Source organism: Eutrigla gurnardus (genome assembly GCF_963514095.1).
Source record: "Eutrigla gurnardus genome assembly, chromosome: 16".
Classification (NCBI taxonomy): domain Eukaryota; kingdom Metazoa; phylum Chordata; class Actinopteri; order Perciformes; family Triglidae; genus Eutrigla; species Eutrigla gurnardus.
In genome coordinates this window covers 7,961,278-7,979,807 of record NC_139927.1, presented here as the reverse complement: position 1 = coordinate 7,979,807, position 18,530 = coordinate 7,961,278, and the positions used below count along the sequence as shown (strand labels likewise).

The following is an 18,530-nucleotide window of genomic DNA, read 5'->3' as shown; positions in this document are numbered from 1 at the left end:
GCCTATTCCTGGTGTCCTGCAGAGAGCGTCACCCTCGTCCTACAGGACGGCGGAGATTTGAGTTGACTCACTCAGGACCTTCGCTGTCGGCCCTCAAACTCCTCACGTTAACGTCCTGTGACGGCGTCCCGAACCTGGAGAGCTGCCAGCGTGTTGCAAACGGAGCAGCTTGTTCCTTTACAGACAGCCATAGGGTGCATGACTTCATATTAATTTCTGATTTCAAGAGGGACATAATTTGCTGAATGTAGTAAATCTTGAATCTTGAAGTCTAGACATGATAATGTTCAAGCATGGAAGTCCTTCTCTACAATAAACATTATATTCCAGAAGAACTGAAGGCAAATCCTGTCAAAGATAATAATGTACCCCTCCATGTTTGTTCTCTTTTTGTTGATGACCATTTTTGATAACGAAAAACGTGACTTAATTATCTCCTTCTAGCTCTGTTTTGGTCTCCACCAGGTCCACTGTATGTTCACCAGCCAGCCACTAGTCGGATGTGGAGAGAAAATCGGTTTCCAGATCCTGCAGCGTTATTAAAACAGAGTAATAAATCAATATAAAGTGAGAGATAGATGATTATTATCATCATCATCACTTATTCCTGCAGTTTAAGAAAACTTTGGACCAGAAGCAGCTGGACTCTACAGGCTGCATTTCAACACTGAGCCTGCACACACACACACACACACACACACACACACACACACACACACACACACACACACACACACACACACACACACACACACACACACACACACACACACACACACACACACACACACACACACACACACACACACACACACACACACACAGGGGTTGCTTCTAATGGCAGGTGGCACCCACAGAAGACTCGATATTTCATAATTCCCTCTCCCTAACATCCCCTGCAGTCAAGGCCTCTTCGCTCAGAGGAACGTCAATCCGATGTGCCCTCACTCCTTTAATTAGCTGTCAATTAGTGCAAATGAATCAACTCTTCGCCTAATTAAGCAATGCCAGCAGGCAGCTCCCATATACGGGCCATTGTGAGAGCAGCATGAGAAAAACACAGCTAGCAAACTCGCTTTGGATCACAAGTGCAACTTAACGATCACACTGACACACTGTGTTCAGGGAGCTGTGTGTGTGTGTGTGTGTGTGTGTGTGTGTGTGTGTGTAGTGTAAGGGAGGGTAAAGTTACACTCGCTAAACCCTATTCTGTTATTTTACACATCGTGAGCACCATGACTGCTTAAGTCCACTCTCACACAAGCACTCTCCATGATCTAATCTAAAATATGTGAATAATCAAAAACTTTAGCCGTGACTTTCCTCCGCTCAGCCAACTTTGTGATCCACATGATAAGGATTTTTTTCTTTTTTGGATACTAAACATAATTTAGATTCCAGTTTTCCAAATTTTTATGATTTCCTTGAGATTTATGCCCTGCGTTTCCATCCCACACAGCAGCCCCAGACTCCCGAATATGATGTTGTCATGCAGTTCACATACTTAATTTACAGTCAGGGTAGAAATGTAATCTCTCCAAACATCTGTTCCCTTCTAACTCTCAAGACAAAAGGCTGTGTTTTAGTCTTAAGAGTGATCATTTTTCTAGTTGACCAAATATTTTAAGTCAGGTCATCATCAGCAATTTGTTTTCTTACAAATGAGTTCATTCAATTTAGGCTCCACGTAACACATTACAGTGATTTTTCAAGGTTTCACTACTGAGAAAGTACTTATATCCACAAATTGAAAATCTAATTATCACTCAAAGGGGACAGTTTATTTCACAGTCACACATGATGATGAATATTGATGCATGTGTGTGTTAAGTCGGAGGAAAAAGGTCAAGTGGGCTACTAATTAAACAATCTGCACATCACTGTGGCTCCTCGTTCAGGTCACCTGCAGCTCTCATCCCGATGCACTTAATGCGGCCATAAATCAATTAGTAAAATCATTAAAGTGAAGAAATATCAAATGTTTTGGAATGGCAGCAGAGCCTTAGATTTCATAAATACAGAGGTCATGAGTCGAGGTGTCAAAAATGTTTGTTTTACTGAGTTGGTTGTTAAATTATACTTTTAAATACTGCATATAATGTATATATTTATTATTATTAAGTTTTATTGAAATTGGGCAGGACATTTTTCCAACTTGCATCACTTATGATTGACCTTTATGACGTGAAACACTATTAAATTAAGCGACCGTCCTGTTGGAGGAGCTGTTTGTGTTACTGCTTCTGATGTCTGTCTTTCATATGTTGTCTTATTTGTGCGTCTTCTGTTATTTTTCATGATGCATAAAGTTGTCCAAACCAATCCATATTAAAAGCAATTTCAAAGCTTGTCCACACGAATAAGAAAGAATACATTCTTGTGAGAAAAAGCTGAATCTTTGGCCTAAAAGTGCGACTGTAAAAATACTGGAATCCGTATAAAAATGACGAATTATTTCTTCAATGATGCTAAACCCCCCCAAACAGTAAGTCTGTATGTGCATGCTGGTTTACTCAAACACAGAGGTGAGGACGCTTTGTGTCACGAAGAAGCAAACTCATTTTCAGGCACGCGAGCAGTTCAGCCATGTTGCCTCCCTCCCTCCAACAGCCACTCTGGACCATTACAGGCTGTAATTGTTATTTAATGGATTAAACATTCATCCTTCCTTTGCAAACTCCCAGAGGGCAGGATGACAGCCTCGCCATGTTCACACAGCTAAACGTCCCCCATCACACACACACACACACACACACCCGCCGACGCTCATTTGACGGCAGTGTTTGTGCTTAAAATTCAATTACCCACTTATTGATAGCTCTCTGGGGTGCTAAAGAAGTGGACACGGTGCCGGTGGAAGTGTGGATGATTTCCCAGGAGGCCGCAGTCTCCTCCGCACATCTCCAGCTGGATCTATTTCATGGCTTTACTCATCAGCGGCAGACGCAGATGGAGCAGAAGCAGCCGTCATACACCTGCACACACCAGCGCACGCAGACACAGACAGACAGACAGACAGACAGACAGACAGACAGACAGACAGACAGACAGACAGGAGGTGGATCACTCTTCATCACACACACTAACACAAAACAAAAGTAATGTATTATTCCATGCCGACAGTGTAAGAGTTGCAAGATATTTGGTGAGGTTTATCTGATGGTCAAGAAAATAGCAAATTGTAAAGAAAATATCCCCACAACAAGTGACTATTTTATGAAGAAAGGGCAGCGTTATAATTAAGGTTTGAGGGCTAAGAATTATTTTAAATATCGATTTATCTATCCATAAAATGATAGAAAATACTTTCCCAGAGCTCAAGTCTACATTATTTGTCTAAGCAACGGTCCAAAATGTGGGAAAATTTGATCGTCACCTATTAATTTTAAAGAATACAAGTTCAAAATTTTCTGATTGCATCTTAAATATGAATATTTTATGCTCTTTACTCATCTATCTAAATATATACAGAGAGAGAGAGAGAGAGATCTATTCAGCTCTCTACAGTCTCCATTTACAAGGGAAATGTTTATTTATTTGAATTAAATTTAACAAATCACCACTGGACGCTGCATTAAAAGCCACAGGTAGCCCCACAGGTTAGCCACGCGTCTCAAAGTCCCCTGAGGCCTCCGGGGGCCCCCCAGGAATACTCGGCCTGCTGCTGGCCTCGTTCCCCCGCTAATTACAGCACTCATCTCTACTCTCCCATGAGACGCCGACACTCTGATGACAAGACGCTGCACAGTTTGTAGCTCACCGGGCAGCAGCTGGGGCTGCCGGCTGCACATCAATACCCGGTGGGGTGGGGGGGGGGATGTTGGGGGAAGCACAACGATGCATCCATTCACACCTGCAGGCGTGATATTGTTGCTATCTTGCAGATGACTCCCAACCCCTGATCTCGTGATTGCGTCGCAATCTGTTGAATTTGACTCCGAAAACTTTAACCTCCGCAGAATAACATCCAGTCTGAGGTCAGATATCCAGCATAGCGTGAGTTCTGATTAGAAAATAAAGATGAATCTTGTTGTCCTTTCACGTGACAGGGTCAGACTACAGCTTACACGTCCCTAAGGATGACAGTGGATCGATGGGCTCTGTACATACTGTACTCCTCTCAGTGTGATTGCACTGACTGTTCATTAGCGGGACGCCGCGGGGCTTTAATGGCCTGCACACTTCTGTCGGCCGTAAATCTCCAGACTCCACCCAGGTTTGCTCCCCTGTCTCATCAAAGGGCCGTGAAGAATGAAGCCAGCGTGATGAAAAAGAGAATGAGATTTATCTTCCGCCCCCCCCTTCCTCGTCCTCCTCCTCTACAACACACCAAGACGAGCTCGTGAGCACAGAAAAATGACAAGTGGGCTCTGGCCAAGACACACCCATATCTGTGATGATGCTACTGGATGTGTTTGAGATGCTGATGGTGAGCCGGCCGGTAGAAGACAGTAACATCGGTGTGTTATTCTGTCTGTCTGTCTGTCTGTCTGTGAGTAAGGTGAGGATACAGAAGCAGAGACTCAAAGGCAGGGTAAGAGATGATAAAGATAAGATTGAACAACAAATAAAAGTGAGGTTTAATTTGGTTAATGCTGAAGCACGAAGACATGAAGCTAAATAATACAACTTATCACGGTTTTGCAGCTTGTGGAAACTGTAGTTTCAGGCTGAAAAAACAAGTTTTTCCATTTGTTTATTACATTTATCCATTATTTCTAAAGATAATTGTTTTAATTCCCCATTAATATACCAATTATTTATCGAAAAATATTGAAAACTTAATTTTTCAATATATTATTCAATCATAATAGACCCTTTTTGTCAGATGCCTGATCACAAAATGCTGGACCTCAAATTTAGATAATTCCTCATGGGCACCTTTAGTGGTCTCATATGTTTCACGCATGTATTGTACCCACAAATCGAAAGACTGTCACTTAAGCCTGATTTAATTTCGTGCTCCTTTATTAACCAAAAAAAAAATGTTGATGTCTACTTTTTAAGCTTTGAGTTAACAAATAGATTTCCTGAATGCTGATAGATTTGATAATCGCCATAGACATTTATATCATAACAGGAGTTTTTTTATACATATACATGTCACCAACAGCCAATAATAAATAATAAAAAATAAAAAAATACTCTTAAACCTTAAGTCCCCATTTGTGTTTTAAAATGGTTAAACATGATGCCTTTTATCATTCAAACAGAGCAACAATACACTTTCAATTATGTTTTGGGGCCTTTTCTTGATCATTTATCAAAAGTGTTAATCTATATTGAAATGTCTGCGTGAGAACATACATTTTTTTTATTGATTAATCTACAACATTTTGTTATATTTCTCTTTTCAAATGTGGACAGTCCACCCTGTTTTTGTTCCTTTATATGTATAAAAGAAACTGTCCATTTTGCTGCGAGGAGGCACCGTCATTAATAAACTAATTTAAAGTCTAATATGACATCAGGAAATATGCCAAGGATGACTCTCTTTGGATGTTTACCAACTAGGACGTCGCAGCCACGACCTATTTTAAAGAAGACGGATGGATCATTATCCATTATGAACTGGTACCAGATATGTTACCCTGCTGGTACCAGTCTTAATCTTTCAGAGGGGCTAATTGTTGTTTGACAGTTGGATGATGTCATGGTCTGACCAGCGAGTGTGGGGCAGCGGAGAGTGAAGACATGTTGCCACGTCCCATTCATTCTGACCTTTCCCTGCAGTTCCAGGTCAAGAAATTTAGGTCAGAGAACAATGCACTCTCTCTGTTAGAGCGTAGCGGGGTGCCAGAGCCCCTCTCATGCTCCCCGCTGACCCTCATCCCAAGCCTTCACATCCAACCACTCAATGCGTTACACTTGGCAGACACATCACAACTCCCTGTGGCCTTCAGTCCCGGCTCATTCCACTGTATAAAGCAGGACGGGGAGTCACCTTGTGGTTAGATAATACAATTACACTTCCCTCAGTCTTTCTGTCAACACTGAGGTAATCTCCTCGTCCTTATTGTTTGTGGGATGTAGGAGTTACATTCCAAGATAAAAAATAAAATAAAAGATACATTATTAACATTTTCAAGTATTGCTAATTAGGCATATTTAAATGTTCAATTAAGGCTATTAAACCACCAGAAATGTAATACAGTACACTGAATAACTTAAATTAAAGGTGCATCTTTTGGTTTATCTCTTGCTGCCAGTTTGTCTGATGCCAGATGCTTCTTTTTAATTAGATTTCAAGTAGCCTACATCACCCGTTAAAATTGGAATATAACACTAAATAAATTAAGTTTTAACAAACATAGGCTGTAGCTTTTTTAAGAGAAAAATGGGCCACACAAAACTGTATTTTGGCTTGGGAGAGAGTAAATAGTAATATCCTATATGATTATAATGATGTCTGATTAAGTTCAAAACATATTTAGGCAACGAAATGAAGTGCATTAACATGGCAACGTACCCACATAACATCAAAGAGTCCTAATACACAACATATTCCATATATTAATATACCTCCTCCCTCTCTGTAGACTCACAGACACAACGTAGACAATTAAAGTAAAGTAATCCACAATAAACTAGTTAGCCTACTCACCTGTCTGGACCGCAGACTGTATGAAACAGGGTCCTTCGTTTGCTTTGTGAAGTACCTCAATCTGCTCGAGTTTTGAGCTCAAATGTATTTTATTGTGAGTCGCTTTGGTTAAAATCTGCCAAATGCCCTAAATGTAAATTACTGAGACCCTGCAGTCACGTCGGGGATTAAACAGCCGAAGTTCCTCAGTGAACACACACTGGGGTGCGTGTAGCATGTTTGCTAGTTTTAGACCCAGAATGCACCTGTTGTTCGCAACGTAGTGGGTGTGTTTGATTTGGGTCACCAGAACACACACAAACACACAGGTGAAAAAGCTAATTACATTCTTGTTAACGAACAAAAAAACGTAACGTAACACAGTTGTGTTGAAAGAGAAAACATCTGTATATCTGCTGGTTAATTTAATGACCAGATCAAATCCGAAATTATGACGTTATACAGCGATAAATAAGATAAAACCTCTCACCTCTGAGGGCGCTGCAGTTTTACCTTCCCGCCGCTAGACGCCGCTGTGCCGCGTGCTTCATGGTGACGTCATGTTCGTCCAAGTTAAAAGCCCTGTGAGCTGATGTGTTTCTCGCCGGGTGCGGTGGCGCGCGCCTGTAATCCAAGTTGCTGGGAGGCTGAGTCTGGCGGAGCGTTTGAGTTCAGGAGTTCTGAGCTGCTGTGGACTATGCCGATCGGGTGTCCGCACTAAGTTCGGTATCGATATGGTGCTCCAGGGGGAGCCCGGGACCACCAGGTCGTCTAAGGAGGGGTGCACCGGCCCAGGTCGGAAACGGAGCAGGCCAAAGCCCCCGTGCCGCTCAGTAGTGGGATCGCGCCTGTGAATAGACACTGTAGTGCAGCCTGAATAATACAGCGGGACCCAGTCTTTTACACTTTCTACTAAACCGCTGTTTCAACGCGAACACTCAACCATTATATCTTTACATCACACAGCAGCTTCATCGCTCTGTCTTTATCTTCTTATTCACATTAAAAACACTCACAGACCGGCTGCTCTGCGGATCCTACACCGCCTCCACCTGGACGACTCCTGCTACTACATCATTCAAAAGGACACTTTTCTTCTGCAGTATCTGCTGAGTTCATTAGAACCACATTAATGCCAGAGAATATTCTTTACAACTGGAATTCACACTCAACCAGGATGGCATCCCGTTCACTCCTCTGCTTTCCTTTTTTAATAGTCTGCATGTTTTAATTTAACACGTTCTCTTCAACAGAAAATATTTTTTTCTACCATAAATGAGGAAGGAAGTGTCTTATCAGTGCTGACACGTAGCCAGTGTCAATGTGAGGCAGTAAAGTAGCATGTTTTCTTTGTTGTTGGACATCAGTTTATTTTTGTGTATAGATTCTTGCAGATGCTGTTGAGATGTTTAACATTTCTCCCTAAATGTTTCTATGAAAAATCTTTGAATGAAGACAATGAAAACGGTGTTCCTACCTCTAGTGATGTTGGATGATACCGAGGAGAGAAATGCAGAGAGAACGTGCCAGCATTTCCATCTATATGGTTCTCTGTATTTTTACATGTTAAGGTTAAAACGTTGTTGTTTACTAAATTATTCTGTTGGTTATTGTAATAATTTGCATTTAAAGTAAAAGTGGAGAGTTAAACGAACAGTCTATAAAATATGCTTTTACTTAGACTTAATTATTTGTCATATCAAGGTCTTCAGCAAAAACAAATGTATTACAAATAATAATAAGTGTATTTTATAGAATATTATATGATCATTGTATTCTGGAATATTTCCTGCTCTGGCTTATTTAACATTAATGATCAGATAAAATCATGACGTTATACAGCGATAAATAAGATAAATCCTCTCACCTCTGACGGTGCTGCAGTTTTACCTTCCAGCCGCTAGATGCCGCTGTGCCGCGTGCTTCGTGGTGACGTCATGTTCGTCCAAGTTAAAAGCCCTGTGAGCAGCTCTGTTTCTCGCCGGGTGCGGTGGCGCGCGCCTGTAATCCAAGTTGCTGGGAGGCTGAGTCTGGCGGAGCGTTTGAGTTCAGGAGTTCTGAGCTGCAGTGGACTATGCCGATCGGGTGTCCGCACTAAGTTCGGTATCGATATGGTGCTCCAGGGGGAGCCCGGGACCACCAGGTCGTCTAAGGAGGGGTGCACCGGCCCAGGTCGGAAACGGAGCAGGCCAAAGCCCCCGTGCCGCTCAGTAGTGGGATCGCGCCTGTGAATAGACACTGTAGTGCAGCCTGAATAATACAGCGGGACCCAGTCTTTTACACTTTCTACTAAACCGCTGTTTCAACGCGAACACTCATCCATTATATCTTTACATCACACAGCAGCTTCATGGCTCTGTCTTTATCTTCTTATTCACATTAAAAACACTCACAGACCGGCTGCTCTGCGGATCCTACACCGCCTCCACCTGGACGACTCCTGCTACTACATCATGCAACAAGACACTCCCAGTACCTCATCAAAAAAGACCAAAATTACTTCAACAAAGGTAATTTAATTTATTTGTTAATTACACCAGTTAAAGTTCGTGGTCTTCTGGGTGGTAAAGTTCACTCATCAATCGGTAGATGTACGACGGTGCATGTCCTCCAATGTTAGAGATGAACAGTGTGATGAGCTCGGGTGGGACGTAGTCAAACACCGGGCAGTGCACGTTCACCTTTGAGAGAATCTCACCTGAAATACAAATTGTAAAACTGTGAAAATGAACTTCAGTAAGTTATCCTACAAAAGAGGAATATATATTTTTGAAGGCCTAAAAATTATGCAGAATTTGGCTGTTGATAAGCATTTTGCAAGGAATGTCCGTTACCTTCAGTGAACGGAAGCACCTCATGCGGAGAGACAAACTTGTGGAAGGTATCTTCTTCATTCGGGAACTAAGGAGACAAAATAGTTTTAACATCATGTTGTTTTCTGCTGGAATTAGAGAAATTTGACTCGAGTCTTCTTACCTGAGGCGAGAGCTTGAACATGGGAGCACAAACAATCAGCGGGGTTGAATGGTGCTTGGCTGCGAGGGCCAGAGTGTGTGTCCCGTTGACGGCCCTCAGGCCTCCGTTTGCCAGAACTGTCTGCGTACCAATGATGACCTAAAAACACATCCCCACACAGGTTAACTCACACGCTCTGACACGGCAGCTTCAAAGATGTCTGTGGTGTTAAATACCTTATTAACGCGAGACATAACGGCAAATATGGCAGCGTCTGCGATCACGGTTGTTTCGATGCCGGCTTTTGAGAGACTGGTTGCCATCTCATGTCCCTGGTCAAAGGTCAACAAATAAGGTTAAATCCACAAAAATCTTGAATCTCAATGATTTAATCACGTCTTGCATCTTTGAGGTGTTATTCCTACCTGACAGAAGGGGGCGCACTCTGCCACGATGACGTGGAACTTGCGTTTGCGTGCAGCGTCTTTGAGGAAGGCCTCCACGGTGCGAGAGCGACCGATAGTCATGATGACCTCATTAGAGTGGATGTGCTCCAGAGCCTGCATCGCGATGTTGTCAGTTGTTCCCTCTGGAAAGTGAAGTGGTGAAGTAAGAAACATTGCTTCCCATAGCTACCAAAGCTGAGAGTAGCATTCTGTAGGTCTCCCTAACCCTATACCCTAAATATGTCTGTCATGTCACGTCTGGGGAATATGGAAGAACAACAGATTTTGTGTTTTTCACACTATATATCTAACTCAGACAGGTAGATATAGGGTTGAACATCTGCTAATTTTCCCTTTAAATAAAACAAAAACAAACGTACCCAGCTCGGTCAGCAACTCATTGATGGCCTCGATGACGTTTGCTTTAAGGGCGGCGAAATGCTGTCTGAAGTTCTCCTCGCTGAGTCCTCCAGAGGTCAGCAGCTTGTGGAGGGATTCCTGCTGGTCCGTCTCTTCGCTGCTGCCTCGAGATCTGAGAGGAAACAACGGAGCAAATGAGCTCCCAGGAAGAAGAACGGTGCAAAGAAACGCTACATTCACTTTCATAGACATAATGTGTAACTTGAAGAGCCCGGTAGAAAATTAGTACTACGGCAGAAAACCCACATATACAAAATTACATGAAAAAAAGTGACCACGACACGAAAGAAACATTGAAGTTACCACATTTGGGTCTGTACTTTTATAATAATAAATTAATAAAGACAATAATTACTTGGTTTATATTTGAGCTGTTCAATTGAGGAAAAAGCTGTGTTCCCTATAATTAATATCAAATTAAATAACCCTTTGCAGGAAACCTCTTATGAAATGATTAGGGTAATTAGAGAACCTTAATCTAGACCCTCTCCAGTGCAGTGACTGGATCTCTGTCATCCTGTCCTCACCTGGCGTACTCCTCTCTGACGATCTTCAGCACCCGTCTGATCATGTTGCCAACAGTGGTCTCCGATGGCTGAGCAGCGGTCATCCTCCTGCCCTCTTTACGGATTATTTCCATCAGATCGCCTGAAACGGAGAACAGAAGTAAAGACATCTATCAAATCAAACCTCAATCCCCTGAACCCTTAGCTGAGCCCCAAACACAGTTAGTCTTCCTGGGGTCTCAAGTTGAGAGAGTCCTTATCATATCTCTATTGAGTCTACTTACTTCCTCCTCAGTAACTGTTAAAAAACAACTTTATTAGAAACCACGTTCCACAACAAACACCACAACACTCCTGACAGCTGTAGCAGCAGCGAGCACAGGTTTGACGGAAGTCCTCCCGCTGTCCAGCTACAATGACACTTCCACACTCAGCTACATCCCTTCCAACTGTAGCGTGTAGTACCTGCGCTGCCCCACCGAGCCTGGGCTGTGATTCTGCGGAGCAGGGCTGTCGTCTCTCGGGCCATCTCCGCCGAGCCCCGGAGCGGTCCCGTCCCGCTCCCTCCGCGTTTCAGGTCGGACAGAAACGCCTCAATCCTCTCCGTCAGGTCCGTTTCTTTGTCCGGGCCCGGCATACTTGCTGTGTAAACACCTCGCTGTCAGTGTAAACGCCTAGAAACGGTTAGTAGCTCTGCCATGCGAATGTTTTGACGAGGGAGGAAGTACTTCAGGAGTACATCCGGGTGATTGTGACTGCGCTCTCATTTGATTGGTGCCCCGTCTCCCTAGCTATTGCGTCATCTGCGGTGTGTTTAGTGACATGCGCAAACGAGCAACTGTCCGATTATCCTTCAGTCTGTCGGTTTGGAGGAACTGAATATATATCTGCTATTAGATGGACTGCTGTGATGTTTTGTACAGATATTCATTGTCCCCAGAAGATAAACCAGCATTTTTTGGACTAAACTATCTCAGCAGCTAATGGATGCATAAAATGTAGTCTGAAAATATCCATATTTTTTTTACAGTGCACTATTGTGAACACCAATAATTGTGCATCAATCGCGTGTATAAACTACTTAAATTTCTGCTGTCGCGATTTGAGTCTGCCACTCACAATAATGTGATATTGCATCCCACATTATGTGATGTTGAAACACTTTTAAAAATCAAAAACGGCCTTTGAGACAGCATCACATTAGCATCACTTGTGCGAATACATGTTAGACTAAACCGTAACAAATGAAAATCCATCCAATATTTTATTGAATAAAAGCCCAACACAAATTTACAAAATTTATCAGTCAACATAAAAATCATTGATGCCATTGTTAAAAATGTACCCATGACAGATGCCTCAATTAATCCCCGTCAAAAACTGAATATTTGCAACCACCCACATTCTCCTGTAACCCAAGCCTCATAAGTATCCCCAAAGAAGAGAAGCACGCTGGATGGATCGGCACTGTAATTGGAAAGTGATTTTTTTGAAAATTCTAAAAGGATGATCAAATTTACCAGTATGTGAATAAAAGGGCGCATGACTGAAAGGACATTTCTGAAAGTGTGGATTGCCTACATTACGTTTACTGACAAACCTTGAGACAAGAGAAACTTGCAAGTATATATGAACTGTATCATAGACGTCAGGTGATTAAAGTACTCACAGCCATATACATACAATATAATGCTGCAAATTCCTTCCTAAGGACCAGGTTTTTTTTGGTTAAGGGATATGTTTGATCTGTGAAAAATTAATGTTCAGGTGTTTCAAAAACAACTACAATGTGGAAGAGCTCATTTGAGTGACCTAGTTTATAACTGTAAAGGAGAATATTACTCACATCCCCTCAAAATATACCTGTATAAAGCAGCTAAATAGCATTTACAATATGAAAACAAACTAAAGACACTGTTAAATTTAGCTACCAAACATGAATGCAAATTAAGTGACATAACACAGAAGTTCAGTGGTTGCTCATTTTCTCAAAGTAACAGCAAACCACTTTCTCAAATAGCCTTCACTTGATAAAAGAGCACCAAGGATCTAGTTTGCTTGGCATGGCAAAGAATGTGTACATCAACAGAAGGGCAATGGAAGGACATTCGCTCATGGCATATCCAGTCAAATCGAGCTCAAAATCAAACATCACTGTTGAACTGGTTGAAGGAACAAGTTCTTATTCAGTAAGCTGTGACATTCAAAACAGTGCAGACAGAAAAGTGAAGTACCATGAAATGGATATATGTCACTAATGCAGTGACATACACCTTCCATGTCTCACAGTGCATTTCTCCCTACAGCGCTTTTCATGTTTCCAACCACTAAATAAGCAGGTGAATCATTTTTTTTCTCCAGAGGACAGCCTTGGTACTCTTTCTTACAGCCGTGAAAACTAGAAATTGAGCCCCTCAACCCCACTTGCTGTTGTTTGCTGGAGCTAGTCCATGGAGGGTGGATGTTTGGATGTGTCGGCTGAACGGAAGGCAGCTTCCCCCGAGGTGAGGAGCCATTCTACTCGATCAGTTTCTTTGCCTTGAAGAAGCGCCGCAAATAGAAGACCTGCCATGTGGCCAGCCCAATCAGACAGCACATGGAGAATATACTGAAATACAGCACACGCGTGTTGGTGGACTCTGGGGAGTGGTGGGGGAAAAAAGAAAAAGAGATATAGTCCTGTTATTGTTCAAGAATTGTTGATATAGACATGTGAAAGGTTTCTTAGATTCAACCCAACCAAAACAAACACGCTTGTAAGAATGTCATGTCAGTCGTCTGTCAAGACTGACCTTTTTTCTTCTTCACCTTTAACACACTACAGTCTATCGTACACAGAAATTAGTTAACCCAATGTTTTATGTATGAACACCTATGTACGACATACAAAAGTTAATGGATGGATCAAATATTTTATGGAGACGCTGTGCGGACCCTCAGGTAACAGATAATTAAATGTATATGAATCTTACACGCTTTTCACAGCATTACCTGTACATTGTAATGAGGGTTATTACAGTCAATTATGTAACGTAGGTTATGGAGGTTACATACACCTTACATGCAGTTGATCGTTCTCTTACCGTTGGTGTCTCGCATCTCCTCCTCTCTCTTCTTCATGTAAGCAAAATCATTGACGATGGACTCCGACAGGTCCTCCAGTCGCCTCAGCTCCACCTCAAGAGGCTTCAGCTTCTCCACCTTGGCAATCTAGAGAGACAAAGCAGAAGCTACTGAAACTAGAGAAAAGTTAAGCCTGTGAAGCCAATGGTAGGAAAGATGGAACTACCTTTTAAGCAATGCCATTACATACTTTGTCCAACAGGTGTCACTCTGATGCTACGTAGTCAAGTCAGGGTTAGTCAATTGTATTGTTGAGTCCAATATCACAAATTTGCCTCAAGAAGGTACACACCTTATGTGTTTGACCAAACTACTGTTTGCCAGTTAGTCCTGCTCATTTAAGCGGGTGAGAGAGCTGCCTTTTGAACTCTGGTGTGAAATGAACAGCTGCACCACCTAAGAAGGTGGAGCACAAAATGGACCAACCACAGGATTACGTGACATGAATGTGTGACGTGTACAAAATGAACTGCTCAAATTAATTATTTAAAAGATTCATCTGATGATTATGGCGGCCATTTTCCTGTGTGTTGTGGTGCAAGACACTTTTCAGTGTAGATTTGTTGTTATTTTGTTGCAGTCTCAATGCAGGACAGGTCCCCAAACCTGCCCAGAGAATAGGTTTACAACTTTTGACACTTCCTGTGTGAACCCTTAATGACAAAAACTAGCAGCAGCAACGCATTGGTCTCCCTTGCATCTGGACCAAAGTCAGCAACTATGTGCAGCAGGCCCAGACATCGACATCTGCAGCCCGAGACATGATGATTTTCCCCATTACGTAATTTGCATATTAAAATCTGCCTGATATACAGCATGGATCTGCCAAGTACACATTCCCAAACATACAGACAAGGATTCTTTCAGCAATAAATCATGAACATTTGAAAAGTAACACACCCATATACCTAGGATGATACAATCCCAGCTCCACCTAATGCCTATTGAATAGGCAAGCACACTTGGAGCTCTCCCTGAACATCCACCTACACTAACTCAGTGGAGCAGCAGAACATCATGATCGTGTACCATGTGTGGGAAAGGGGGCGATTCTCAGCTTTATCACTTCTGTACTCATTATCAAGTGTTGCCTGTGAGTGTGATTAATTCTCAGAAGGACCACTAAGTAATGGAAGTGATGATGCACAATGATGTGTCCCTACTGAGGAAAATATTGAATGATGTTGAAACAAAGAACCTCATCCACTGATTTCCCTGTCTTCTTTTTACACTATGCCACCTTGACGTCATTACAATTTGTCAATGGACACTTGACATCGCCACTAATACAGCACAAGTCATCCACATTGCTGCCACCAGGAACAAGTTTTTAAGCTGACATTAATATACATACAGTACCAGAGCTCTTTATTCTCTTTACCGCAGGTCAACTTAATTTATTAATCTCATTAAGTGAGTGCTTATTTACGTGTTGTGCAACAGATACAGGGAACGGCTTGTGTAACTCTTGCATCTGAACTCCTTTTGTTTGATAAATGACGTCCTTTATCCTGGGTAGGGCCTACTTACATATCAGGCTGATTAATGTTAAGAATTGCTTAAAATGAATCTAAAGCTCACTAGTTGGTCTGTTTTTTTTAAGTCGGAGGAGGGAATATGTGTTCTGTATCTTTCTAACAAAAGAAAAACTGTTCAGACTTCCACACTTACCTCTTCATAGTTTTTGGCCTCCACACCATGCTTCATGTCCAGATTGACCAGCTGGTCAGGCACTCTTCCAGTACCTGATTAAAAAGGAGCACAGATATTAGTGTCTGCAACTAACTGAAATATAACATGTTAAATGGTATTCAGTCACGATGATATATAAACCTTGCCTAGTTTCAGAAAATACTTCATTTTACGTGCCAACTAAGAAGCTTTCTGCTGTTTTTCCATATATGGCTTTCTGTATCAATCGGTATCAGTTTCCAATCATCCCTTCTACATTATTACTTAAGAATGCAAAGTATTTTTGTCTTATCTTTATTGTGGAAATGGAACACATTGCATAAAACATCACATTTCTAATTTCTTAACCGTCTGTTCATAAGCCAAACAAAAATATCCCCAAAGGTGAAAATGTCATTGCAAATTTTATTTCTAAACAAAGTGGAGCAAAACCATCATAAACTGACATTGATAATTGCTCAATAAGTGATTATGTTGTAGCATACTGTAGGTATATCTGTCTGTCTGTAATGACTTTGACGAGTGACACAAGTTTTGGGTGCATCGCACTTACCCATGGGTGATTTGCTCTCAAAGCACACTTCAAACATGTCATAGTCCTCTGTGGTGAAGGCAAACTTCCCTTTTACCGCATCTTCCTTGGAGTAAAGAGTGTGGCTGGAAGAATCTGTGATCTATAAAGTTAAAAAAAAATAGAGAAATTATATAATTGCTTTAATTGTGCTTTCAACATCACTCAATTTGAGGGTACACCCCCAATATTTAATCAATCAACTGCCGTTGGTTACACTATCAAGTGAAATTTAAGGATTTAGTCAAATTGCATAGGGAGTTTGGAAATGTCTCTTCTGCTTTACATAAAACTATTCAATCATCAGCATTGACTACCACATTAATATCAGCAAACCAGTAATGTTATTTGACAGCTGTTAGAACATGGATACTTCGAGATTGTTATATTTGAGGATGTAACGTTTATGGATTAATAACGAGCGTACACCCTTGTGGGATGTATGGAGGAAATCTCAGGATCTCATTCGTACAAATAAAAAGTAATTGTTATATACATACAAGGTTTCGTTGACATGTAGCCTAGCTTAGGTGGCTAATGACGGTAGCTTGCGACTAAACGCTATTCCGGTAAGACTGACGTGTAACAGCAGCAGAGCCGAGCCTATGATAGTGACGGGATCGTTTCACACCATTTAAACAAACACTGGGGACATAAAACCCACAAAACATGATATAGTCAGCATTCATTTGTGTCAGGGTAATTTTACTTTATGCCAGAAATTGAATGCGTATGGATAACGTGAGCAAGTACTGACGTTAGCTAGCTACTTAGCAGCTAAACCAGGAAGAGGGCTTTTTCGGGGCCTATGTTAGCTACAATGCTAACAACAGTTGCCACATATTTCAGCCGTCTCCTCAAACAGTTGAGACTATTTTAACACGAGCTTTAGATTTCACTGTTAATGGCTAATTAGCGTACTTAAATTTTAAAAAACCGTTAACAGACTCGAGTCATGTCGGCCTCAGCACAAATGGTTAGGCTAACTGTGACGTTAGCTAGCCGCAGGTTTGTCCTCACCTGCAGATTAGTTTTGGTGTTCGCCTGTTCGGTTATGTCATATTCCCCCGTGACGAGGACGTCTTTGTGGATCTCCTCCCGTAAACACTTCCTCGAGTTGACCGGTAAAAAGAAAGAAATGGAAAATACCGATTCAATAAGAACCGGTAACAACAGTAGCGCAGTGAGTCGAGCCATGGCTACACTCAACCAACCAACCAGCCCGTGCCAGCCAACCAGTTTAACGCCGAGTTCCAGCTCACGCAACCGGTTTGACTGAGCCCTCGAGCGCCGCCGCTGGCCCGGAGGGGAAGTACACGCCAACCGCCAACTCTACTTCCGTGAGATTTTAGTGAGTTCAACCTGTGTGTGCATGGCCGTATAAATCTGTCTGGGGCCCCTGGATGTTATAAGTCTATTGGTGTCCCTGGATGTAATTAGCCTGCTAGGGTTAACAATGAAACAATGAAATTGTTCGAGCGTGAAAACTCTTCTTTACCTTTCAACCACATCTCACTGTCTTCATCAGCATATAGAGAGTTGTATCAAGTGTCATCACAACATGTCACATTAAAACAAGTGGGATGATCTTTGACTACTCTCTATTTTAGTGGGGAGGATCCTTGTAAACAGAGCACAACATCTTGTCAGTAAGAAGGAGGCAGATGGAAATCAGTTGTCGACTACAAACCATTAAACACCTTAAATTCTCTGCTGGTATAGACGGGACCCAGAGCATGAAGCACATGCAACAGCTGAGTGGAACAGTCCATCAGTGTGACAGCAAAGGCCCTGGAGAAGAGATACAAGCCAGAAGCCAGGAACATTAGATCAACATCAGGGAAGGGTTACAAGTTCTCATCCAGGAGGGAATGGATGGCTGGTGTAACATTGCTTAGATCACTTTGGTATAGTGACATTTGTGGTCGTATTGGGTGTTGCAGTTTACAGGATAAAGGTACCACAGAGCAGTTTTTCTGCCTCAGAGGGGCAACCTGACCTCATATGTACTGAAAGGGGACAAAAAAACACTAGACAACACACTATAAATATCACCCAATATCTCCCATTACCATATGCAGTCAAGCAGCACAACAGCACACAAAGGATCCGGCGATGCCCTGGAACAGCATATAATGAAATGGTAGGCTTAATATTATACAACCTAGTAACATAAAACTCCTATGAGACAGCCAAAGGTTTTTGCGAATCTAGAGGGGCAACATAGGCCACAG

General features: G+C 42.1%; 2 protein-coding genes across 2 annotated transcripts; both read right to left on the bottom strand.

Annotated features, from left to right (window-relative positions):
- Positions 1–9,085: 9,085 nt before the first annotated feature.
- On the bottom strand, positions 9,086–11,640 carry eif2b2 (eukaryotic translation initiation factor 2B, subunit 2 beta). Its single transcript, XM_084030344.1, has 8 exons — positions 11,376–11,640; positions 10,932–11,052; positions 10,365–10,516; positions 9,964–10,127; positions 9,775–9,870; positions 9,560–9,697; positions 9,418–9,484; positions 9,086–9,281 (listed from the first exon to the last, which is right to left on the bottom strand). The coding sequence occupies exons 1-8, from the start codon at positions 11,545–11,547 to the stop codon at positions 9,124–9,126; spliced, it is 1,068 nt and encodes a 355-aa protein (XP_083886470.1). The 5' UTR covers positions 11,548–11,640; the 3' UTR covers positions 9,086–9,123.
- Positions 11,641–12,155: 515 nt separating this feature from the next.
- On the bottom strand, positions 12,156–17,546 carry tmed10 (transmembrane p24 trafficking protein 10). The gene is made up of 5 exons (XM_084030109.1): positions 17,317–17,546; positions 16,279–16,399; positions 15,705–15,778; positions 13,994–14,120; positions 12,156–13,549 (listed from the first exon to the last, which is right to left on the bottom strand). The coding sequence occupies exons 1-5, from the start codon at positions 17,491–17,493 to the stop codon at positions 13,428–13,430; spliced, it is 621 nt and encodes a 206-aa protein (XP_083886235.1). The 5' UTR covers positions 17,494–17,546; the 3' UTR covers positions 12,156–13,427.
- Between the last annotated feature and the right edge of the window lie 984 nt (positions 17,547–18,530).